A 27,211-nucleotide genomic window follows, 5' to 3' on the forward strand; every position below is an offset into this window, starting at 1 on the left:
GCTGTTTGGACTTTCTACTCAAAAACATGACAATTGTTGGAAATATTTACGACACTAACATTCTGTTAACTGGGAAGTCCATATATAGTTATTTCTTCTAACATAGCAGATACCTTACGCCATATTGTTCAAGTGATTCCTTCTGGTAGATGCGCCATGATTGGGCGCCGTGATTGGTTGGGAGCTTGATTGACAGGTAGTGGGTGGAGTTGGTGACCACATGAGACTTTCAATTGAGATTATTCAAATATATATATAATATATATACTGTCCTTTTTCTTAGAGGATGTGTGAAGAAATGTAACAAGTCGATTTTGCTGAGCTCATTTATGACTGCAAATCACAGGTTTATAGAAAAAGACGAATGTCAGCAGGATTTTTAAAAAAAATCAATTTCTAACAATTTCAAAATACATACCCTACTTTTCCCAGTCTTTGACTACACAAGTCCTGAATGTGAGCAGAACTATTGGTAAAACTTTCTAAAAATAGTTAGTAGGGTTTTTTTCCCCCCCGGGATGTACCTGCCTCTCATCCAGAGTCAACTGGGATAGACTCCAGCCCCTCAGCATCAACTGTGTAACAGTCACAAGTTTCCTTATATGATGCATAATAACACCAAAGAGAAATATGACTCAGATTTTTGCTACTAGAAGTCCCTGATGTTAACATAGTTAAACTTTATAATTAACAAACGTAGAACTAATTAATCAGATGTACACACTTTTTCTTTGATGAAGATTTACAATTTTTTTTTTTTTTTAGAAAAACTTATTTATAGTAGAGGTTTTTTTTTCTTTATTTTGAAGGTTGCCCAAAATCAGACGTAGTAAAAGTATTAGCTCTAGCAAAATAATGCCACATAATATTTATACAAAAAAATCAAACAAACACGTATGTGTGTAAAAAAAAAAAGAATACGCTTGAAAAATTAATTGCTGCCCTGAAGTTACTATGGCAACAAATGATGGCGTGGTTCTTCTTAGTTGCGTAGTGCGCATGCGCTGAGTGTCGACACCCACTTTCGGAGACAGGAAGTGTGACCAACTTTTTCCACAATCATGCTCCACCTCGACACTTCCTATCGCATTGTCCTCTGCTGAGAGGCTTAATTTTAGTCCATAAGCGCAACCGCAGCACTTGTGAACGACAGCAGTGTGTGTTTGTGAAGAGATATTCTGTAACAGATTACCCGTCTGCTTATAAAACGGTGTACTGTCCCTTTAATTTTCTCCACTGGACCCTTCCGCTAAAGCTTAGCTCACTCCGGGCCCATTCATAAATAAAACATCGTGCGCAGAGGAAGCTCGTACAATCTCATCTGAATTTTGAGCCATCGGACCGGATGTGAGGTGCTGATCGGGGGGACCAGACATGTTCACCTCGCTCGGAGCCTGTGAGCTGGGACGCGGTTCAGATCGCAGTAATGACTTCCCATGGCTGACCCCCCTGCTGTTGGTTTTGACTTCATGTGCGAGCCGTCAGGAGGCAGCTTGATCCAGCTCGGCGCAGAAAAATGCTCGACTCCTCTGAGGATTTGGAGTTCTCTACGTGCTTCCGCTTCACGCTGTTAGCTCTGGTCTGACTGCTCTACCGTTACCATCCTCCTTGTGTTATTGATAAATGAAAACGCAGCAGAGGAGCCCGGAAGCTGGCGTACTGATGGAGCAGTGAGTTATGGCAGCTAAAGAGGACCTGTATGCCAAAGTGACCCCGCGGAGGCAGCGCCAGACGCGGCCGAGCACCATCAAACATGGGTCCACTCTGGACGTGCTGCTGTCCATGGGCTTCCCCAAGACCAGGGCGTGAGTACTGACACACACACACACACACACACACACACACACACACACACACACACACACATACACACACACACACACACACACACACACACACACACACACACACACACACACACACACACACACACACACACACACACACACACCATTATTACAAGTATCGCCCAGCAGCACCATCCTTCATATTGTCTCTAGTCAAAGTTCCACGGCTCTTTATCCGTGACTTTGCGTGAACTGAACATCGCTGTTTGTTAACACGTCATATGGTTGGTAGTGAACTCAACCCCCCCCCAGCCCACCCCCTCAATTCTATAACAGCTTTTTTTTGCTAAAATAATACACTGTTTATTACATGTTTGGCACAACAGAGACATGAACTCTGTTGAGTGGAACAGATTTCATTTGCTGCTTTTGAAGTTTCACAATGGTTCAACCTGAAAAGCAAACCACATGAGAGGTGGCCTTTTCCAATCAGGCGTTAAAGTTCTGTATCCACCTTCATACTTTGTCTTGGGATGGTTCCAAAGTTCATTCTGTTAATGCCTAAATTCACATTAAAAATCCATGTTTGGACTTCAATGCTCAACCGAAAGCACACGATAATTAACTTCAGTATACTCCAAAGCATCCAGACTACCCACAGTAATTCTGAAATACTTATTTTTTGGAGTGAAAGTAGAACATGTTTGGCCTTTAAATGGACGCTGAAAAGAACATTCTAACTACGGTTAAGAAGTCTGGTGGTGGCTCGAAGAAAATGTGTCACCATCTGTGAGGAAGCTGAGGCTTGAATTTGGAAACACTGGACAATGACTGATCCGACACATACGTCAGAATTCAGCAGGGCTTGGTGCCTGGATCATTCTAGAAAAGCTGCAATAGATGTCTGACTTGAATGTCATAGAAAATCCATACTGGGATTCGATCTATTCATGCATCAACCCAACTTCTACATACCACCGTATTTTAATATGACCTGATTATATTTTTCTCACAGATGCATTGTCTTTTTAAGCTCCGTCTATCAGATATCATTTATTACTTTCGGAAATGATCATTTCATTTGTTTGTCTTCTAGCAGGATTGCTAAATGATGTTTCATAAACTGTATTTGGAGAGCTGGCCATGTGGTAAGCAACAGCTGGATCAATTCTGGAGTTGATCCAGATAAAGAGAATGATCCAGGAACTCTTAAATATTTTATTGATAATATATGTATATAAATGTTGCACTACAAAATAAAATATAATAGATAATAGAAAAGAGATGCATACTTAATCGGTCGTGCATTTAAATTGCCAGCTCTCATCCAAACTGATCCTGTTGGCATTTCTGCCTGCTTCTCAATTCTACTCTTTCATTCTTGAGTGAAGGAAGTTGCCAGGAAACAAGCAGTGTTGGCTGTGAATGCCATTTTTACATTATGTAATTACTTTAAAATGACAATGTGCAGTTTAATAAATATGTCATTCACCGATTACCAGCATTTGATTACTCCAACATAACATCACAGTTAAACAGTCCACAATTATTAAACAGATGTCTCAGTGTTTAGTTTACACAGGTCTAAAACCTTTCACATTTTTGTTGTTTTTTATTCTTTGTGTGATGTATTTTATTTTATGAATGGGACTGACGTCCTGGATGTGTATCTATAATATAAAAGAACCTCTTTTAAAAACTCAAATTTTCACTTCTTACACCTTTTTTTTTTCAAGATAATGAAGCTGCTTGTCATAACAGTTTTAGACTCCAACCACCAGAATATTTAACTGTCTTTTAAATTCATCCTCAATCAAGGACAAGATATCAGATATTTATTTAAATCTGCTTGGATTAGGTTTTGCTCAGCCAGTTGTCAGTGTATGAACTCGTTATATCTAATCTCATAATCATTAAATCACGTCCCATTGTTCCTCTTACCAGTGACTCCTACATTATACATTTATTGTAATTTAAGCAGCCATCCTCAGATCTTTTCTGTATGTGCAGCATGCCTGATAATTGCTTCTCAGGTAGCAAAAGAAATCTGAAATAGTTCACTTTGCTTCTTGTCAGCAGAAAAAAACCATTTCCTTCTTGAGCTAATAATTGATTCTAGGTCTCATTTTCAGGATATAAAATTGTCTCAGCAAGCAAAACAAGAGACAAGCACTCATGAATAACATTTGACAGTTATCCGTTTTGCTTTCTGGGTCAAAAGTGTGAGCAATCATTCCTTTTTTTAACTAGACAGATACAGTTCCTCCAAAATAGAGTCTTTCTATCCTCTTCAAAGCAGGATAAGGTCATCAAGACTTTAATCGTTCCAGGCTGCAGGTCTCACTTCATCCTGCCTGATGAACCACTGCAGACAAAATGAGTGACTAGGTTTGGTTATATTTGCAGACTCACATCTATTATTGATGACACTCCAATATACTTTGATTTGAGTATATAAATTTGTAATGAAGTGGACTAATTTAGAATCCTTACCTTTCAGTGTGTTTGCTCAGATGTCAGTCGAGAGACAACAGTAAAAGTGGAAATGATTATGTATTAAAAAAAACAGTGTATATGAATGGCTTGTTGTCATTATTTGTGAGGCTGAATCATGATCGTTTCGGATGCGAATGGTGTGTTGGCATGACGTGAATTTAGGTGCACTTGAACAATACTGAAATCTTAAATACATACTGTAATTACATAATAATTACACAATTAATGTCATGGCATTACATCCACAGCTCTGATTTTTTAATACTTTTATTTATGTGAGAATATTTTATTTAACTTAAGCTGCAATGATTAGTTTTCAAATTTAACAGTGGAAAACATGTATGGTGTTTAAGTGGTTGCTCATAAGACAAACCTGCAGAGAATTTTCTGGTGTTTTAAGTCCTTCTGAATTTCTAGTTTCACCTTCTTCTTTTTAACTATTTTTTGACTGTTTTTAACTTTCTCACAGAGCCAGCTTTCAGCTTTCTTGATATATTATTGTTGGTACCTAAGAAATAACAAACCCTGCAAACTTGACTGTACTGGACACTCTTGCCTCATTCAATTTGTGAAACATCGCCACCATGCAGATTGTCTTGTTGTACTACTGATACTTGAGCTCAGCATTATTACTAGAAATATTACTGGAACGGTGTTTGAAACAAACATGTCAATTGATCTGATATTCTTCTTTCCTTTTGGTGAGGGGAGAAATAATTGCATGCATAACTCTGACATCAAAGTCTTAACAGCCCTGTGAAGTTGTGAGGACTGGTCACATTGTCCCCATTTTCCAATAATGGCTTTACATTTGTGGTTTGAGAACTTGTTTCAATCTTTAATTTGTTTCAAATACAATAACTCATGTATAGAAAAGGCCCTTCTGGGTAGATTTCGTGTTCGTCATTCAGTTGTCATTCAGGAATTGACTGGAATAATGAAACAGGAGTGTGTCTCATGATTGGAAGCCAGTTTGTAACTGATCAGGCTGTGAGTGGGAGAGACACAGTTTCCTTGTTTTATAGCTTAAGTTTGCCCCTCCTCCTTCGGTTTTGGTGGCGCTAGTGTAGAAATGGCATATAGAATACACAAGTTCTTCTTTTTTTCTGTGTTGAGATACTTTCTCTTTTGTTTATTGTATTGGCCTCAGTATATTCCGTCACAAATACAATTGATCGTATATACAAAAATACACACAGTATCGTTATTAATTTGATAGCTATTCAAGAAAAATAATATTGATATTTGGTTTGGTAGGATTTAGATGAAAAATGTGTAAATTGTTTTAACAAGTATATTTAAAATCAGTTTTGCACCTTATCTTTAATAAATGCTAATAAAAAATGTAAACAAAATAAAAAATTGCATCATAAATGTAACTGATTATTTTCTTTTATAACCCAACCCTCTCCCAAAGTTTAGTAAAAATCAGTTCAGTGATTTTCCGAAGTCTGGCAAACAAAGCAACACCAGTTCACAACAAAAAATTACTTTCTTGTCGGTGATCATAATCTTAGAGGAAATCATAACAGAAAGAAAATGCAGGCACATGCAGGGACTCTGCAGATGCCAACAAACATTTAGTAGGTCATAAATAATGGTTGAGATAATGCAGACCTTTTCGCTCCTATGTTGCTATAATTTTGATACCTATTGAAATATACCCAGACATGTAATGGTAGCACCTACAGATTTGACAGTTTTATTTTTTTATTTATTCAGTTTATTTCTTCTTTCCAGACATGTTATTACAACAGATTTCACTTTCATCAGTGTTGGAACATCAGCAACAACATCCGAAAAGAAAAAAAGGGTTGACGGGTAGAAGCCATTGGCTTGTAAGGTTTCCGTCCCTTACAAGCATCACTTACAATGATAGGTAAGTGATGCATTAGCTCTGGTGGAGATGTGCACAAACTTAGTTAAATATTAATTAACTTTCCTTAACATTTGTTAGGCCCTTTAAGACCTTGGGCAGTCACTGCAGTGGGCTTGCTTTTCCGTTTCTTGTTTATCTTGATTATCGAAAGGTCCTCCCAGAGCTGTAGAGCCAACTTGTCTTTTAAGCCATACTTTTTATGATTAGTTTGTGCTTCATACAGAAACACATCACCGTTTTGTTTGACATTTTAAATGTTGTGCTTGTGGCCAAACTAGCAGTCTGTAATAGTTGTACACTTGAAAGCTGGATTCAATATGTGCTGGTTGTCTGAATAGGGCAACTTCAGCTTACTTGCATAATATTGATTTAAAAAATACATGACTTGCTTGTTTTGTGTTCATGAATGGTGAAAGATTATGAAATATGTAACACCAGAGTAAATAGACAACATGCCCTTGGGTCAGCGATTCATGACACATGACACTGGCTTTAAGCAGCTATGTAGAAAAATTTGACTAAAATAGATATGAATTTGACTATGACAGGTTAAAGACCTTGGTTACTTCACTCACTGCAGCATGCTATGCTCAGTTATACTGAGTAATAATGTGGCAAATGTTTTTACAAGGAAACAGGAAGTGGGTGACCATAAAGCAAAAGAACAGAAGTAGTAGTGATTGTGACAGGGGATGGAAATTAAATATTTGACTCATTTCTATTGTTTTCTGATGTTAATAAGATGTAGATGACAGTGAACCAGAAAGGAAGCTCTCTGTAAAGCAAAATGAGCATGTCATGTGGTATTTTATTTATTTATTTTTCAGACATGTTAATATAACAGAATTCACACCTTCACCACATTTACAACATCAACCTTGTCCAAAAAATAAAGGGTTGACCGGTGGAAGCCAATAGACTTGTGAAATTCCCGTCCCCCAGAATAAACAAACATCTCTCTCATTACAATATGTTCTCAGCCAATTCAGACATTAATTGTTTTCAACCATTTCATACATTGAATTTTGACTGACATTCATACCCTGATCCACTTCCAGATATTAGCCTTTGTCCCAGATATAACCTAGAGCATAACCATGTTTATATTCATCCTAGGAACAACAAGGTTTGTTAACATCATGGAGAGTCAAAACAAGAGGTTGACCGTGCCAGTGTTCTCCAAAAGAATATAATGATCATATTAACCTCCTTCAGCAGACAGACAATGTTTATCCAAGAATTAACCAGTTTGTCACAGACACTTTAACAGTTTCATATTCCATTATATTGTCCACAGATATCAACATGATCTTTAAAGTCTCAAACTTAATCTCAACCCTCCAAGTAGAAATTCATATTTCTTTGTTCAATAATCCATGTGTCTGACGTTGATGATGTTGAATGGTTTTTCAGCTGTTCTATGGAATCCTTGATGTGTCCCAAAATTGGTGTCATGAGTGTTCATACCGTGATACTGGTGTGTTGAATGTTCAGCGGAAAGACTTTGGTCAGAAAATTTGTATTGATTTGGAGCATAATAGATGGATGGATGAATGGATGGATTAGTACAATTGAAACAACTATTTCTTCAGTAATGATAGGATTAAAGCATGTTTGACTGATAAGAGCAGGATAAGAATCCAGATGTTTGTAACAGTTACATTAATGACATCCATCACAGTAATTGCCACAGTTGATTATTTTGACTGTAGAAACCAGGGGCTTTTATTCATTTATTTATATGTCACAATTTCCATGAGCCTGAATCGACACCTTAAAGCTGCTCAAAACATTTAATTTGTAATGGCCTAAAACAGCAAAGCCGCAAGGCATCAAATTTAAGAAGCCGGAGAAAACAAATATCACATTGAAATCTTGTTGATCAGGTATTTAAGTAAACGCATAAATTATTTCAGACTGATCCCATACATAGGGCCTGTGAAACAGAAGCAGTATGTTATGAATGTAATTACAATGTCATGTCATGATATCTAATAAATTCAGGGAAATTATGTTTATTGCTAGAAAATCTATGACTATAATTAACAATCAAGGTGCATTTCCATTTAAGATCATCATTCCTTATCTCAGTTGATATTGAGTTCCAATCTATAAAATAAAGTCAAAATAGGAAGGTCATCTGTTTTTGGATTCATCTGATGTAATTTTACTCATGAGGGAGCTTTTATGCAAAACTTACTCCACATAGGTAGGTTTATCTGCTATTTATCATGTTTATCTTTTGTTTCTTTGTGCTTCTCAAATAAAGACTTATAGGCCACTGTGGTTACTAAGCGGTCACACATGTAGCTGAGATGAGATATTGTACGGTAAATTCATATTTCTTTTGACTAACTATGCCTTTTGTGGGGAAGCCTTTTGTGTTTTATAGGAAGTTGACATGAGCCTGTCCCCACCTTCATCAGCGCTCCTTTCCTACTTTACTCCTTTACTATAACAGACAACAAGCTAATCAAGAAGCTGTTTAACTGGACTAAATATTATAATTATAACATAGGTCTTATACATACATGTCATGCTTTTAAGTGCTGTAAGTGCAACTTACAAGAACAAACTCTGTGCTTGTATACAAAACAGCCAAGAGGAAGTCACCCATTTCCGGAAGTGGCTTGTGACCTTTAGAAAGTGTTCAGTCTGCTGAGACGGTGGTTTGATCGTGGCTGAAAGAGGGGATTCACATGTCGCTTGCAGATGCAAGTATGTGAATATGTGAGTATGTGAATATGTGAAACGCAAACATGCTCATTGAGCTCAATTTTTTTTTCACATCATCATTTTATCTTAAAAAGACCACCTGAAGGTTTTAAACTTTAGTCACAGTAGCTGGAAAAGCTTAGAAATCCTCTGCCTAGGTTTTATAATCCTTTAAGTTTTTGACAAATTTCTATGAGTATGACTACAATCAGCAAAACTTACAATCTTGATGGACATAACATTTTGGTGAAGAATATTACCAACCATATAAGGCATACAAAAACCCAATCACAGTTCATGTAATGGTGCCATGCTCGATCTTTTTATGGCTGCCCATGTCTGTCTCCCCCAGAAATAATGAAGTGAAAAGGGGAAAAAACACTGGCAGTACACATCCAGCTCCGTTAGAAAATTTTGAAACTGAAATGTTTCCTTGTCAGCTTGAAACAAGGGCTTTATAAGATACAAACTGATGTTGTTGGTATCTTTGCTGACTCTTAACAAAATGTTTTGGCACCAAAACACTCAATTTGTATCAGTTCCTGCAGCATTAATAGATTGTGACATTTTGTTATCAGTTTCTAGCTGGATGTAAAAAAAACAAGTATGTTAGTAGTATTACTATGTTAGATTAGTGTTGAACTAACATGGGGAATGTTGCCTGTCTCTGGCCAACGAGAACAATATGCTTACTGCTATTGCTAAAGGCAGCTAATAATTAAGGGCTGCGTTTGCTGCCTGTTTATTTTAACTGACCTCAAACAGCTAATTTAACGTTCTTAGTAGGGTAGACTAGCCCAAAAATGGTAGCATTGTTGGTGGTTGTCATTGAGAATTTCTTGCATGGCGAAGATTATGTCTATTACAGAAGAGTTCAGTGATTTTTAGCTTGTAGAGCCTCTCCACGAGAGGAGACCGAAATGGATGTCATGTTACTTGGTGATCACAGAATCAATAAATAAACTAGAACCAAGGCAGTCACATACTGCAACATCCCGCGAAACCCCTAAATTCAAAATTTTACTCTGACCTACTTTCATAGATCAAAGCAGTAGCTTTCATCTACGGTCTTACTCATACTGGCCTTCTCCCTCATCTTTCTATACGGTTCCTTAGAGTACAAAAGCTGAAATTTTACCTTGACCTAGCTTTCTCAAGGCCAAGGTCATCCTCTTATTGTCATCCCCTTTGCCGCCCGAGTAATGTGCTTTTGGTTTCATCTTTATATCTGCAATGGTTGCGAAGATATTTCGTGGACTAACAAACAGACGGACGGACGAATGGATGGACGGACGGACACACAAACTCTGACAATTATAATACATCACCGCTTCGAAGCAGGATGTAATAACGTTCCAATGTTTTGAGCAAGGGTGCATCCATGTGGGTTTATGGATGTTGAGCAGCTAATATTATAGTATTGGGGATGTTCAAGTTTTCAAGCATTGACATGTTAATCAGTTAGTGCTAAAACTTGTCACTGACAATGTAGCTGATTCACAAAATGCTTTCTCAGAGGTTGTAATCTCTTGTTTGTGTCTGCATGTAGTCTCAAGGCCAGAACAGTGTTGACTGGTCTGGATATAGGGAGGCACTTTTTATCCACTCACAGGACTCTCCTTTGGTTGCATTCAGCTGTTGAACAGCAGCAGTACTTTCGGCATTGCTGGAGTGATAAGTGGGTAGTGTTGGATATCGACTTGTAAACAGGAAATGTTGTTTCGCCCATAGAGCCGACTCAGGGAGGGGCCCTCGGGACAACGTAACTGCAAGTGTAACAGTCGTGTTGAAACACTGTGACATTGTTTTGTTTACCTTAGGTCAGGATGCTTTCGACATTAACTGAAGTTTATGATTCCTTTTGTATGAAATGCAGTCATTTAAGGCACAATATTTATGCTATGGAGGTTGGTCACAACATTTCAAACATAATTTCCGCAGGAAGTGTTCAAACTCATAAGGTACTTTTGTGTGAACAGATCTCTAGACATAAACTGATATTTCTCCCCTACTCTTGCAGCCTGGAAGATGTCCAGTTATAGTAAAAAGGTCAGCTCCAATAAACGGTGCCAAAAATATGTGCGTAATGAAAAACCATAAATAGTTCCGCTTTTAACATGCAACGGGCTGCCAGAACATTTAAACTGCAGGGTTAAATGTGGAGACAGGAACTGAAAACGTATTCCATATGTTGGTGTAATAATTTGAAGGCTGTTTCCAGTATCTGCTGCAGTGCTGTCACATGTCCAAATAAAGCAGAAGCCCTAATCTGATAAAGGTGACTGTCATTCTAGCACTACCTCCAGTAGTTCCTGACTTTTTGAAGGCTTCCTTTTTTGATCATCAAAATCATCTTAGTCTTCAGTACCTTGGATGACATCAACTAGTTAATTGAAACAAACCAACAACTGGCAGAATTTTTGCAATAGTCCAGTCTGTGCAGTTTGTCGAATGGTTATAAAGATTATTGTTATGACCTCTGTGGATTAATTAAAAAACTAGGCAATCAGTGTTAGCAGTGCAAGTAAAACAGAATACTGACTGTACTGGAATAAGCTTCACTGTGCCGTATGATATAGAGTGCAGTGAGTCCCGACGGCGGATGACTTGTAGGAAGTCAAAGAAAAGAGCATTTGATTTTACAATCCACCACATCTGTGTGTTTTTTTGGCATGGCATGAGGTAGCAAATAATCCACCAACTCACGGATGGCGTCTGAACCAATGCATTCTGAGCATATGTTCCACCAACAGGTCTCCTACAGCAGCGGTCCCCAACCTTTTTTGCGCCAAGGACCGGTTTCATCTAAGGCAATATTTTCACACACTGGCCTTCATTAGCTCAATCATGGTTAATGATGCCAGGACATCTGTAGCCTAATAATAAATCATCCGTAGTGGTTTTTGGTAAAATGCAGACATCAACAGACAGTAAAAAATCTGTGTGTCATTCCGCACAGACGGCATTTTTCAAAATAAAACATCTTTAGTCTGGTAATCAATAAAAAAATTTGAAAATCACAGTTCTCTTTTAAAAAAATTCAAATGGTTTTATTATCATGTCATGAAATTTAAAATTCCAGTAATATTGGCAGCCTAAAAATGGCAGATTAAGTTAAATCTTATATCCTCTCAATGAGTCCAAGACTTTACCTACTATTTCATGTCCCAAGAGTTCATTATTATTAAATATGAAGAAAAGTCACATCTATCTGTAATCGCGTCTTACCTTCTGAGAGAAAGTCTCTTTTGTTTTCCCCTTGGTCCTGCAACAGGACATCTGTAACCTTCTTCTATATGCACTATTGTTTTATACAGTCTGAATATAAATTGGGTCAATTAAACCCATAAATCTGTAATCCAGGTTTTGATTGTGTCTCTCTGGCTTTGCAGCTTATACTTAATTAAGATTCACACTGCTTGTATTTGTGCACATTTATTTCTGTGCATGCGTGTGTGTGTGTGTGTGTGAGAGCCATCTGCTACAATACTTTATCGTCAGTATTCCCACTGTGCTAGCTGTGTTCTATCAGCCCTGGGGGTTGAGGGCTCTGCTGTAACTGGGACCCTCTCCGTGGGGCCAATTTAAAAATAGCTCATTGACTTTGAATGATGGCATAGCACAATGAACGCTGTTGATGTCGTCACACATGGCGACATGACAACATGTCTTTATATTTTCCAAACAGTGGGTCTGGCAGTGGTGCAGAAAACAACACTTCCTGCTTTAATACCAGTCATTCTTTGTTATTGTGTTCTCATTTAGAACAGCCAGTCACAGAGCAGTGACAAGTAGTGCTGCCTGTAGAGATGTGCAATCATTATGGAGGTTTTGTTTGACGTTATCTAATGGAATGAGGGGATGATTAATTCTCATTGGGTTTGGGCTACTTTTTATTTTCACACAATTAACAAAGATCTGCTGAACTAAGACGCCACTGGTCTCGCTGTGGTTGAGTCTTAAAGGTTAAGAGCTGTTTTGACAGGGCTCAAAATACATTCCCTGTTGCTTAATAGTGAAATTAGTCATGCTTTCATACATCATGACTTCTTTTTTTCATTTTAGATATACATTCATTTTTTTATAACACATAACCACATAAAGAAAAAAGGAAGATAAAAACTGTGAAACACAGAGGTTTTTGTCCGATTGCAGCTACTTTTACACAGGAAGACACCTCAGTTTTTGATAAACATGGACTTTCACTTACCAATTGAAATCATAACTACAACCAAGGCATTCACAGACTGCAACATCCTGCAACACCCCTGAATCCAAAATTTTACCCTGAGGTATTTGCATAGGTCAAAGTTCAAATCTAGCGCTCTGACTTACTTTCATAGATCAAAGCACTAGCTTTGACCTATGAAAGTAGGTCAGAGCGCTAGCTTAGATCTATTGTCTTATTCACACTGGCCTTCTCCCTCGTCCTTCTATCTTATTCGGTTCCTTAGTGTACAAAAGTTGAAATTTGACGTTCCCAAGTTTTCTCAAGGTCAAGGTCATTATCTCATTTTCATCCCCATCGCTGCCCGAGTAACTCTGTAGATGAGGCTCCCACAGACCAGTGTGTTACATAAAGTAAGTCACTGCTGTGATAGATTGGTTGACTGAGCAGCCGCTAGCTTTCAGAATTGCCTTCACACCAAAGTCCTGTCAAAATATTAGATCAGCTGGGATCAGTGAATCTGTTCAGAGGTGGGCTTCAGTGCCAGACAGTCCATAAAACCTTCCAACAAACTTGTGTTTCAGGAAAGAAATTCTGAATAACAAAAACGTCATGTTGGGGAACACAGACTGCTTTTCCTTTTAATGTCCATTCACAGCATAATCAGAATATCATTCCTGCTTTATAACCACAAGAGGGCTTAGTATAAAATTTAGCTGCGGCAGAAATTAATTATCAACTAAGGTTGAATTGTCAGAAACCTCCTCTTTGTCCATACGGGGGTTATTTTTAATCATTGACTTTATCATTCACAACAGAATTTATTCAGTTTCAGAGAGCCCTGAATGAAGAGATCGGTATTCATCATGTGTGCTGAACATGTAATGTTACTAATAGAACCGCATTTATCTATTTTTTTTCACAGCAGAGAATAGAGCTTTTTTGAATTCAGTATTAATTAATTTATGATCTCCTAACGTGAGTAATGAACTCCATTTATGAATATCCTTGTGCTTGTTATTATTATGAGTACTCTGGGGTTGTTTTTCCTTTGTTCTTTGTCATATGGAACGCACTGCAGTCTCTTCCTAATAAACATGGCTCAGAGAGAAACTATTGATTTGTGACTGTGCTTTGATCTCCTGTTCTCTTTCCCTCTGCAGTCTGAAAGCTCTGGTTTCGACAGGAGGGAAGAACGTCCAGGCAGCTTGTGACTGGTGAGAGCAACACGTAATTTGACTCTCTTGCTCCCTCACAAGTTATTAATGCATAAGTGGAATGCTTCTTGTAATGATGAAAGTAACATTTACTGATACAGGCCCTCAACGGTATTGACGTGTCACTGCAGTATTACAATAGTGCTGCCCCCTGCTGGACACTCTCTCTCTCTCTTTCTCTCTCTGTCTCGGATAATTTTTTTTTTTCTTAACTTAACTGTTTTTTTAGTTTGATAAATGTTAAAAGGTTAGCTGTTTTTTTGTTCAAAAAACGCACAGTACTATTGAAAATCCTCTTTACGTGAATATCTAGGTTTTTGTGTCAACGTGATTATTTTATAATTTGACTTTTATGAATAAACGTGATGTTAAAAATCAAATCAAAATCTTTCTCTCTCTCTCTCTCTCTGTCCCTCCCTCTCTCACTCGTTTCTTTGCATGTCTGTTGTTTCAGGCTCTTCTCCCACGTGGATGACCCATTCCTGGATGACCCTCTGCCCAGAGAATATGTGTTATATTTACGACCCAGTGGTCCGCTGCTCCAGCAGCTGTCGCACTTCTGGCAGCAATCCCGCATCTCCTGTGGCAAGAATAAAGCACACAACATCTTCCCCCACATCACTCTCTGCCAGTTCTTTATGGTAAGAGTAAATGTCCACATAGAAGAAGAGAGATGCTGTTCCTTTACTCTTGAATTATATTTCAGTTTGTTGAGGTAATAACTTTGTTGTCCCAATGCTCAGTGTGCTGACGGGAAGGTGGACGCTATGTCGGATGCTCTCCAGGCCACCGTGGCCAAATGGAAGGCTCGCATACCCATGCCCCTCCCACTGGAGCTCTACACATCTTCGACCTTCATTGGACTATTCGTGGAGGAGCAGGTAGCAGAGGTGTTGAAGGGCTTTGCTGCCGACTTTGCCACTGAAGCAGCTGCTAAAGCAGGTTTGAGTCTCTGTATGTTTCATGGAAATTGTAGGATACATGAACAATGTCTTGTAATTTTGGTCACTATTTGTTCTTCCTGGCCAAATCTGAGAAATATATAGTTCAAGAAGTTTCATTTGCGTTTTTGATTTGGAATTTATAGGTTATCTTTATTTACTGTCTTTATATTGCACATGAGCTGAACGGTAAATTGTAATTTATAATCATTCTGTCAGTAGAAAGGGGCTAAACACTATACCATAACATTTTATATGGTGTACACACGTCTTTTTTTTTTTATCCAGATGTTCATGTGGAACCCCATAAAAAACAACTTCATGTGACTTTGGCATACCACTTCCAAGCCAGCCACCTTCCAATTTTGGAAAAGTTAGCCAAAAGTGTGGACGTAGCTTCTGGCTGTGACTGGCTGGCTGTGCTCTTTTCTAGGGACATTCGGTTTGCCAATCACGAGGTAAATTTTCTGTGGAAATTACTTCTCCCTTCCAACTCATTTTATAATCTTCTGCTCAGTTAAATGTCTTGGACTTTAAACAACATTAAGATAATGAACAGATGCAAAATCTGAGTGTTAATTGTACAGCACCTGTGTCTAATATCTGCTATATCCCCTCTGCAGACACTGCAAGTCATGTACCCGTATGTGCCTCAGAACGATGACGAGCTTGAGCTTCTGCCAGGAGACTTTATCTTCATGTCTTCGGTGGAACAAAGCAGTGCGAGTGAGGGGTGGGTGTATGGCACCTCCCTGGGCACAGGGCTGTCAGGCATGCTGCCTGAGAACTACGTCAACCGTGCTGATGAGTCCGACACCTGGGTTGTCCACGGGTAAGGATGGAGCATAAGATACCATTTTCATTTGGTTCATAATAGCGGGAGGCCCTGGGATCAGATTAGACACACACAGTACAGTAAAAGCTCTGACAGATGTAGCAGATTATCACCGATTGCCCCTCAAAGTCTTTTTTTCAATGACGTTACTTTCATTGTTCATTGTTTTAATGTTTTAAGCACATGCAAATAAACCACAAACCACCACAAACCTCTCTTTCAGAGAGTGCAGATCTCAGCCAACATCATTGTCACCAAAACCTGAAAAATCGTTTCAATGCCATATAAAAACATTTTCAATGAAATAAACCCTGATTTCCTTGAACCATAAGCATCTGGATTCATGTTTATCAGCATTTGTTTTGGTTACTTTTCACAGATGCATGAATTCTGTTTAAATGAGTCTGAAGCTGAATTGTCTCAGTTACATGTTGGTGGCCTATCTCGTTGCATCATAAGCTGCCGCAACTTCTCTGTTTTCCTCTTATTCTCCATCCTCTATTCTCTAACTGGATCTCTAACTGGTGCAGTTGTCCTGTTTACAGTTTACATATCTATGGTATGTAAACTAATTACCCTAATTGCCAATTTAAAATCCTAAAGCTACCTACCTATTTATATTTATAAGGAACCTTATTAACTGGTTCGGGAACTATATTTTTTTGTTCTAACCGGTTCAGGTATGTCAATTTTTGGGTGGAACATAAAACTGAAAATGTTACAATACTTTATCTGTTTGGAAGTCTGGTTAAAAGCCCTTTTTTAATCACCCAGATCTTGATTATGGTGCAGATCTAAGTTTGATTACAAGTAGCGGTGGAACATCATGAATTGTTGCCACTTCTTCTTCTTTTCCTTTCAGCTTTTCCCCTCAGGGGTCGCCACAGCGAATCAATTGCCTCCATCTAACCCTGTCCTTTGCATCCTCTTCTCTCACACCAACTACCTTCATGTCCTCTTTCATTACATCCATAAACCTCCTCTTTGGTCTTCCTCTAGGCCTCCTGCCTGGCAGTTCAAAACTCAGCATCCTTCTACCAATATATTCACTATCTCTCCTCTGGACATGTTCACACCATCTTAGTCTGGCCTCTCTGACTTTATCTCCAAAACCTCTAACATGTGCTGTCCCTCTGATGTACTCATTCCTGATCCTATCCTTCCTGGTCACTCCCAGAGAGAACCTCAGCATCTTCATCTCTGCTACCTCCAGCTCTGTCTCCTGTCTTTTCTTCAGTGACACTGTCTCTAGACCGAACAACATCGCTGGTCTCACCACAGTTTTCTACACCTTTCATTTCATTTTAGCTGAAACTCTTCTATCACACATCACACCTGACACTTTTCTCCACCCGTTCCATCCTGCCTGTACACGCTTCTTCACCTCTTTTCCACACTCTCCATTGCTCTGGACTGTTGACCCTAAGTACTTAAAATCCTCCACCTTCTTGATCTCTTCTCCCTGTAACCTCACTCTTCGACTTGGGTCCCTCTCATTCACACACATGTACTCTGTCTTACTGCGGCTAACCTTCATTCCTCTCCTTTCTAGGACAAACCTCCACCTCTCTAGCTTCTCCTCCACCCATTCCCTGCTCTCACTGCAGATCACAATGTCATCTATAAACATCATAGTCCATGGAGATTCCTGTCTAACCTCGTCTGTCAGCCTGTCCATCACCATAGCGAACAAGAAGGGGCTCAGAGCTGATCCCTGATGCAGTCACACCTCCACCTTGAACTCCTCTGTCACACCTACAGCACACCTCACCATTGTGTTACAGTCCTCATACATGTCCTGCACTGCTCTAACATCTCTGCCACTCTAGACTTCCTCATACAATACCACAGTTCCTCTCTGGAACTGTGGTTCCAAACTCCCTGTCATAAACTTTCTCCAGATCTACAAAAACACAATGCAGCTCCCTCTGGCCTTCTCTGTACTTCTCTATCAACATCCTCAAACCAAATACTGCATCTGTAGAACTCTTTTTGGGCATGAAACCATACTGCTGCTCACAAATGCTCACTTCTGCCCTTAGTCTAGCTTCCACTACTCTTTCCCATAACTTCATTGTATGGCTCATCAGCTTTATTCCTCTGTAGTTGCCACAACTCTGCACATCTCCCTTGTTCTTAAAAATGGGCATCAGCACACTTGTCCTCCGTTCTTCAGGCATCTTCTCACTATCTAAGATCCTGTTGAACAACCCAGTCAGAAACTCTACTGCCACCCCTCCTAGGCACTTCCAAACCTCTACAGGTATATCATCAGGACCGAGTGCTTTTCCAGTCTTCATCCTCTTCAATGCCCTCCTCACTTCATCCTGACTAATCTTTGCTACTTCCTGGTCCACAACAGTCACCTATTCTAGTCTTTGTTCTCTCTCATTTTCCACGTTCATCAACTCTTCAAAGTACTCTTTCCATCTTCCCATCACACTACTGACACCTGTCAATAGACTTCCATCCCTATCCTTAATCACCCTAACCTGCTGCATGTCCTTCCCATCTCTATCTCTCTGTCTTGCCAACCGGTATAGATCAGTGTCTCCCTCCTTACTGTCCAACCTAGCATGCAAGTCATCCACCCATGGCTCTTTTATTTTGGTTGATCAATTGTTGGCAAAATGTAAGAAAGTTGAAAAAAATTATCCAGAATTTATATCTGCTATTTGCTACCCAGATCTGACTCTAGGTAGCAAGTAGCTACCCAGAGTCAGATCTGAGTAGCTATGGGTTTAGCTGTCCCCAAACCTACGCCTCCAAGAAGTGTCATCAGACCCTCATCATGTGTAAAATCAAATAAACAAAGTTTGATTGCATAACCGTTTCCAACTTGTGGGCAGAGGTAATGTGTTGTTTCTCGTATGACTGGAAAGATTCAGGATAAAGGAAGGAAAATGAATCACGTTTGTTTGCTTCTTGATTAGCTCAGTCTGGATTGTTTGTCCCACATCTCTGCCCTCCTTTATCAGGTTTTACCAGCTTTTAACTTTATCTCTAGCTTCTAATGGTCTCTAAAGTTCATATATTTTATACTGTTTTATATTGTTCATGTGTTCAAGTTTTGTTTCTTTATCGGCACAACTGTGTTATATTTAAGTTACTATGTGATGATGTTTGTGTCTGTAATCCTCAGGTCTCACTCCATTCTCAACTGTGCCTCTCCATCAAACTCCGGCAGCACTGTGGGCGGGGTGTTGTTTGATGGAAAGCTGAACGACAGTCTACTTGACAGTTTTGTGGATCCTCCCGGCCTTACTGGTCTCTGTCCTCCTATGCAGGTACAGCAGTCTGTCATACACTCCAGTAGCATCCTAGGCTTTTGGCAAGTGTTCAGGAATGAAGTTGTACTGAACACTTTAAAATCATCTTTGCCTCAGGTGTCAAGGCCAACTAGTCAGTCGTCCCTGTCCAAGATGAGGCTGTTTGTTTGTCGCCATGGTGAGAGGATGGATGTGGTATTTGGAAAACACTGGGTCACTCAGTGCTTCGATTCCAAAGGTTAGCATGCTAGCAAAGATTGCCACATTTTAATCCTCATATATTATACATGAGAGGCTTTGGACTGCAAGTGTTTCCTCTTCCATTAAATTCTGATTTGTTTTTCTTAGGTCGATACGTTCGCTCTAATCTCAACATGCCGTCTAGTCTGCCACCCAGAAGCGGAGGTCACCGGGACTTTGATAAAGATTGTCCCGTTACTGTGTTTGGCTCCACCCAGGCCCGTCTCGTAGGTCAGTTTCTACAGTTTATTGCGGTGGTCCAGGTGATTAGCGTGTAAGAAATCTTAGTTTTTAAATACGATTGAGATTGACTTGTACTTTTTTATAACACTTAAATATTCTGTGTTTTGATGCATCTTAGGTGAAGCTCTTCTGGAAAGCCACGAGTCCATAGACTTTGTTTACTGCTCTCCTTCTCTTCGCTGTGTCCAGACTGCTCAGTATATTTTGCAGGGTAGGAGCTCGTCTTCATTACTCGATAGATGCTCTGACAAAAGCCACTGACAGGCATCATAGTATTCAGTATTTCCTCCCATATTAGTTTCGCCAAAACTTTAAAGGTAAATTAAACATAGTGAATATTTTTGAGGTTTCCTACTATTTATCCATACAATTTATATTACACAAAACTATAAAAAAAGGAACATGTCATATACCGGTGATTCTTCTTCAGTTACTGCATGATATTAGATTTTTACATCCCGCTTCAAAGCAGTGATGTATTGTGTCAGTGTTCATGCGTTTGTTCGTCCGTCCGTTCCTCCGTTGTATGTCCACCAAATATCTTTGCAACCGTTGAAGATAGAAAGATGAAACAAAAAGCAGATTACTCGAGCGGCAAAGGGGATGATCAAATGATGATGACCTTGACCTTGAGAAAACTAGGTCAAGGTCAAATTTCACCTTTTGTACAAAGAAAGACAAGGGAGAAGGCCGGTGTGAGTAAGACCATAGATCAAAGCCAGGGCTTTGACCATAGATCAAAGCTAATGCACAGCTTTGACCTATCCTGACAGGTCAAAGCCATGCACTTGTGAGGTACTACTTTAAGGGTACCTGATTTACCCTGGAAGTAGGTCAGAGTAAGTCGCGGGATTTTGTGCTCTCTGACTGCCTTGTCTTTATTAGTTTTGGTTATGAAACTTGTAATTTGGCTCACATCTGAAAGGATTCGTGTAATTATGTAAAGCTTAAACGAACAACAACCGAACCTCTGAGTTTCCATAGCATGTCAAGGAGACAAATTGATAGAAGTAGAAAGAGAAGTTCCTATTTTTCTCCAGCTTTTCTCTTTTTTATAAACATTTTCTTTGTTAAAATTTGTCAAATTATTAGTCCCATTATTGAGTTGGGTCACATAAGACTAGCACCAAGCACCAAGTCTTACATTTCATAGCAAGATGTATAATGTGGCCGAAGTACTACTCTCTGATGTTTTCTCTTCCTTTATTCTGGCTCAGGTCTCCAACAAGATGGAAAAACAAAAATCCGTGTGGAACCTGGGTTGTTTGAATGGACCAAATGGGTTTCAGGCACATGTTTACCCACCTGGATCCCTCCATCTGAGCTGGCTGCTGCTAAACTCAGTGTGGACACAACATACAGGTGCACAGCTATACCAGTAAGTTGATGTCGACATTGCTGCAGAGGACTACAACAACATTCTCTGTCGTTTTTTCCCTAGACCTCATATTCCCGTCAGTAAGTTGGTGGTGTCAGAGTCTTATGACACCTACATTAGCAGGAGCTTCCAAGTAACCCGTGAGATCCTGGCAGAGTGCAACAAGCTGGGTAATGCTTTCCTTCTGCTCGTTACAGAATCTAAGGCACCTACATATATATATATATATATATATATATATATATATATATATATATATATATATATATATATATATATATATATATATATATATATACAGTCAATGGCAGAATAAGCTGTTTGACTGGGCAGAGAAGATTTGTCACATTTTTCATGGGTCCAGATACAGTGTGCCCTCATGCGATCGCGTATAAACGATTGCGATATTTGGTCAGCAGTTACGTGATACCATAGGCACATTCTATTGGCTGACGGCATCCGGAAGTGCGCTCGTTCCGTCAGTCTTGGACTTTCGTGAGACACAAAAGTGCTTTAAACAGTCAATAAGAGTGTGGGAAAAGGTAATACAGATAGACAGTGGTTTAATATCAGTACGGGGAGGGTTCATTAACGTTTAAATTACCGTAAATAATAAGATAAATAGATTGCGATCTCGATCGCGGATTCCTCAATCGCGTGTGGTTCCTGGAACGCATCAACCGCAAAGATCGAGGGCGCACTGTACTTAGCTCTGCTGTTGACCCCACAAATGCATGTTCCTTAAAAATGTGGCACGATTTAAAAGAGGAATAAACAGGCTTTCCAACAATTTATTATTAAAGCATTGTTAAAACAAAGAAATAATTTACCAAGCACAAATCCACTTACTTTTTGTTATGTTTAATAAGCCATGTCTGTAAACATTAAATAAAGTTAACGGTGTCTGTGGAATGTGGATCTCTGTTCTCATCCTCTTACACACAGGAAACACGGTCCTTATTGTGGCCCATGCTTCCTCCCTGGAGGCTTGCACTCGCCAGATACAAGGCCTCACCCCCCAAAACTCAAAGGACTTTGTCCAAGTTGTCCGAAAGGTCAGTTTGCTTCTTCAGCTGCAAATTCCTTTTATTTCCATCCTGTCTTCATATCTGTTTCTTACATAACATGAAACATCTGTGTCTTCTTTGTGCAGATTCCTTACTTGGGTTTTTGTGCATGTGAAGAAATGGGAGACACTGGGGTGTGGCAACTGGTGGACCCACCCATCTTGCCTCTGACACATGGACCCAATCACAGTTTCAGCTGGAGGGAAATGCTAATGCAAGACTGAAGGACATGCTTTTGGCTCTCTATCTTTTAGCAGTCGAGAACAAAAAATATTTATTTTTAACCCACACTGCTATAAATTATCAAAAAAAATAAATAAAAGAAAATAAACTCACTTCTAACTTCCATTAAGAGCAACATGCTAAATACCTATCAAGACACACTGCTCAGGAATGAGAAAACATATTTTGTGTGAAAAAAAATAAACAAGCTTCAGATTGGGTGGCACTTTGTTTGCTTTCCCTCAGTGTTCCTCTTCTTAGCCCAATATGTGGAGGTACTACAAGAAATCTGGAAAACTGTCCTGATGGTTTCTTATAACTCAGTTCTTCTTTTGGACATGATAAGGTGTCATTAAATCCCATCTATGGTTTCCTCTCAAGAGGGTCATTGAAGACTATTTATTCAGCTTATGTCTATGACCCTCCTGTGAAAAAAGCATAAGGGAGATGTTGGCACTCAGACAGGACATAACTGATCCCCAGTTTTTTTCTATAACCCAGTTTTGATAACCACCACAGGAGCAAACAAGCCAACATCACTAGAGAGAATTAATATAATGAAACACAGACTGCCGATATTTCTGTCCAGGCACACCAACTTAGTTATGCCTGACATTGTCTGCAAGCCTGGTAATACATCTTATCAAAGTGGTTTTTTGTTATGTAAGATGATTTAATTGCCTCCTGTCTATCCTAGTTATTTGTTTGTGTAACTTAGAAAATCTATTCATATTCTCATAAGCAATTAAAAAGAAGTTGTGGCATTCATAAGGCCCACAGACATGAGCCTGTGTCTCCTGTAACTTATAGTACTCTCTCCTCAAGTGACAGAGACATACAAATAAGTAGCAGTTTACTGAAATCGGTGTCAGGTATGGCACAGTGGAAGATTTTGACAGGCATCCTTAAAAGAATTGCTATTGTTTATCAAGGCGTAGCAACCTGTCCTGGTCCACCCCACCTTTCTCTGAAGCAATTAAGAAATCATTGTTAGTACTTTTTCACAATGAGAAAAAATTAAAATCTCACAATGTGAAGCAACGTTACAAAGAAAAAAAAATCTAATGAGATATTTCTTGACTTTTTCCCATCCTTTCTCTAAATTTCATAAAAATACTTGAATTAGATTGTTTTCTAGCCAGCTGACAAAAAACAAGCAACTCAGCTAACCAAGGGCCATGGGTGAAAATGTCTTTACCAGAGGTTATAACGCAATAACCACTTTAATCAAGACTTATCTAAAATAAAACATGCAGTCCTACTGAAAAACTCTACATGACCCAATCTTATATGAACGGAAAAAACCCCCCCTCTGCATTGACCTCTTTGTTTGACTACTCACCCAAATTTAATTGGGACTGTTTAGCTGCAAGACCCAAATTTCTGCCAAGTTTATGAAAATCTGTTAAATTGTTGTGCTTATGATCCAGCAAACATACACAGGTGAAAATTTACTAACCAATAACCGGTAAAACACTCAGCATACGATAAGATAAGATAAGATAAGATAAGATATACTTTATTTATGCCAAAGTGGGAAATTTAAAACTGGGAAATGTAGAAATCCATTAGAAGTTGGCAATAAATGGGACAAGAGTGGTTAGTTTGTGGGGGTGCTATTAATTTAACAGCTGAAAAACAAGAAATATAATAATCTAAATACTCAATAACAGCAAATTAAAAAAGGTTCTTATACCCATTCTCACATATACAACTAAACTGTAAGTGGTTAAGGACATTGGAACCTAGAATACAGAACAAAGAGCACACCTGGGGGAACAGCACAAAGGGAGGGATATCACTTTTTAAAGATTTGACTGATCTGGAGAGGCATCTGTTGATAAGGGACAAAGCTGAAAACCTATATTGGATGGATCTTTGACCCTTCAGACATCACTACATTAAAAACAGACAGGAGTGGGCCTCACTGCATGTGCTCAGGAACTACTTCAAAAAGCCACTGTATATCAAGACAGTTCTTTGTTACATCACAAATGACAGTTTAAGCTCTGCAAACGTATAAAAACCAGATTGACGGATGTCTCTGTGTGGAGTTTGCATATTCTCCCTGTGTTTGCGTGGGTTCCCTCTGGGCTCTCCCTCCCACCAACAAAAACATGCAATAAAGGTTATGAATGGATGTCTATGTCTATGTGTGGCCCTGTGATAAACTGGTAATTTGTCCAAGGTGTACTCTGCTTTCACAGCATTCCCCAGCCAATCCCTTGGACAGTGATGTGGGGTCAGGGCACGGCCTCACTTGCCATCATAAAAGATAAAAATGGAAAGTGGAAGAATTAAATTAAATGGTTTGAATTATACAGTTATTTTCCATTTAACGTCACCAATTTTAAGTTATTTTTACCCCAAATCGCTGAATTTTCACATTTACCGCTGAAATACTGACAAGAGACCTGCGGTGAGGCACCGGCCAGCCGAGCCTTACCATGGATTGCGCAATGGCTCGACTAGCTGTGCCGGCATGCTATAGTTAGACCGTAAAGCTATCTCTATATATGTTGCTATTAAAATGGTCAAACACATTTCCTCTGTGAAATAAATTTCCATAATTTAGCTAATGTATGTAATGTAGTGTTTTTTTCTCAACAACTGTATGTGTGTAATGTCTTTCTTGAGTTGAGTGGTCGTGAAACCGCTGGGAGAAGGCAGGAAGTGAGGAACGCAGTTCTCTTGCCTCATGGTAGGGAGCGCTGGTGATCCCAGTAGAAGAAGTGACAACCATAATCTATAGACAGCGCATCAAGTACAGCCATTCATTTATTTACCGTTCACCATGCCTAAATATAAAAATGGGGGATTACATATCTCAACTCAAAATTTTTTCGATGCTTTTGTTCAGAAGGAGCTACGCATGGACTTCATTTAGAAATAAAATAACATAGAAAAACATGTAAGTAACAACATAAGAAGTATTTTAATCAAATGTGCTTCTTTGTGTGTTACAGTTTGTGTGTGTAAATAATTCTGTGAGACTAAAAATGACACACTCGCTGTTGCTTATTAAATGGTGAATAAGCTACACTGTAGGTTCATATGTTCGTAAACATCTTCATCTGATTATGATGAGGTCAGTGCCTCATCAGCCACTGCACTTCACTGCCCTTAGATATGCTCCAGCCACTTTACACAGGATGAGCAGTTACAGAAAGTAAACTAGAACCAAGGCAGTCACAGACTGGAACATCCCGCGACACCCCTGAGTTCAGCATTTTACCCTGACCTACTTGCATATGTCAAAGATCAAAGCTAGTGCTCTGACTTAATTTCATAGACCAAAGGACTAGCTCTGATCTATGGTCTTACTCACACTGGCTTTCTCCTTCGTCTTTCTACCTGCTCTGGTTCCTGAGTGTACAAAAGTTTAGTTTTGACCTTGACCTAGTTTTGTCAAGGTCATCATCTCATTTTCATCCCCTTTGCCGCCCGAGCAATGTGCCTTTTCTTTCATCTTTCTGTCTGCAACAGTTGCGAAGATATTTGGTCAACAAATGGACGAATGGACGGACAAACACATGAACACTTTGAAGCGGGATGGAATGAATGAGGCACCTGCCTCACGGCTGTCATTTTGAAATTGGGCTATAAAGGAGACAGATTGCACAGCTTGGAATCAGTGCACAGTTGAAACGTCAGTATGAGTAGTATGGGGAAGAATTCAGGGGCATGTCATTGGTATCATGCGTGGCTATCAACACATCATTAATGCTGAATGATATACTGTATACAGGTTTTGGAGCAACTTAATGTCATCAGGAATGACCTTGTTTATTTCAGCAAAGTAATGCCAAAGCACAGTCTGTATGTAGTACAATCAGATGTCTCAAGCATCTCAGTTCAATGTAAAGAACCAAGAGATCTTCTCCCATCTCCCTTTGGATGTCGTAGCTCCTTATTCTGTTTCCGAAGTTGAACCCCACCACCCTACAAAGGAAACTCATTTTTGCCACTTGGGATTCTTGATCCCATCCCGTCAGTCACTACCCGGAACTGCATTGGTGAGGTTTGGAACATAAATAACTGGTAAATTGAGATCTTTCCTTTCAGGCCCAACTCTCTGTGGTGAACTCTCCACCAGAAAGCACAACACTGCTGTCCCAGTACCAAACTGCTGCAGAAATTTTGCATCTCAGTTGTAAGTAATATCACTGGATCCTTCCGATGCAACAGGAAAGTATGCCGAAAAAGTATACTGCTTTGTGAAATACACATATACATTTAAATCTATATGAAGGGTCTGCAGCCTGCCTAAAGTAGATTATTCCTGATTATCTCACACATAATTTGATGCAAAATCAGGTATCCCTCAAACTTCAATTAAATTAATTAATTTTGTTCTTATAGCTGTATTGGTCCTGGATAATAATTGTTGCATGTGGTCAAGTGATGATTCATTTATTTATTTTTTAAAATTCTTTTAACATTTCATTGAAACTTTCCTGCATTTGTTATATTTTATTATGGATTTTGGAAATATTTTGAATACGAGTTTTACAGATGATCATCCAATGAAGTTGACTTGTGACAGATCTAAACTATGATGTATTAATAGCTTATGATACCCATTTTGTGGAATAAAGCCAGATGAGAATGCCAATTCAAGTCTTTTGAGGTGTGAAGGATAATTTCGACATTCATAATAATAAGAGATTTAGTTCCACATGAAAACCTTTCTTTAGAATTCTAACTTTAAAGATTCTAAAAATTCAAGTTCTGAATTTTGAGATTTAAACTTG

General features: G+C 39.0%; 1 protein-coding gene across 1 annotated transcript; it reads left to right on the forward strand.

Moving 5' to 3' along the window:
- Nucleotides 1–1,102: 1,102 nt before the first annotated feature.
- ubash3ba (ubiquitin associated and SH3 domain containing Ba) lies at nt 1,103–25,497 on the forward strand. The gene is made up of 14 exons (XM_068331526.1): nt 1,103–1,805; nt 14,209–14,262; nt 14,717–14,903; nt 15,006–15,204; nt 15,492–15,661; nt 15,827–16,035; nt 19,181–19,325; nt 19,425–19,545; nt 19,656–19,778; nt 19,909–20,001; nt 21,008–21,152; nt 21,232–21,338; nt 22,114–22,223; nt 22,322–25,497. The coding sequence occupies exons 1-14, from the start codon at nt 1,678–1,680 to the stop codon at nt 22,457–22,459; spliced, it is 1,929 nt and encodes a 642-aa protein (XP_068187627.1). The 5' UTR covers nt 1,103–1,677; the 3' UTR covers nt 22,460–25,497.
- The last annotated feature ends 1,714 nt before the right edge of the window (nt 25,498–27,211 follow it).

The sequence above is a fragment of the Antennarius striatus genome, chromosome 13 (genome assembly GCF_040054535.1).
Source record: "Antennarius striatus isolate MH-2024 chromosome 13, ASM4005453v1, whole genome shotgun sequence".
NCBI lineage: Eukaryota > Metazoa > Chordata > Actinopteri > Lophiiformes > Antennariidae > Antennarius > Antennarius striatus.

Coding starts and splice junctions, on each gene's coding strand:
- ubash3ba (XM_068331526.1), top strand. CDS start 1,678: ATGGCAGCTAAAGAGGACCTGTATGCCAAAGTGACCCCGCGGAGGCAG. Junction 1,806..14,208: donor GGCTTCCCCAAGACCAGGGC/GTGAGTACTGAC, acceptor TTCCCTCTGCAG/TCTGAAAGCTCTGGTTTCGA. Junction 21,339..22,113: donor GGCAGAGTGCAACAAGCTGG/GTAATGCTTTCC, acceptor TCTTACACACAG/GAAACACGGTCCTTATTGTG.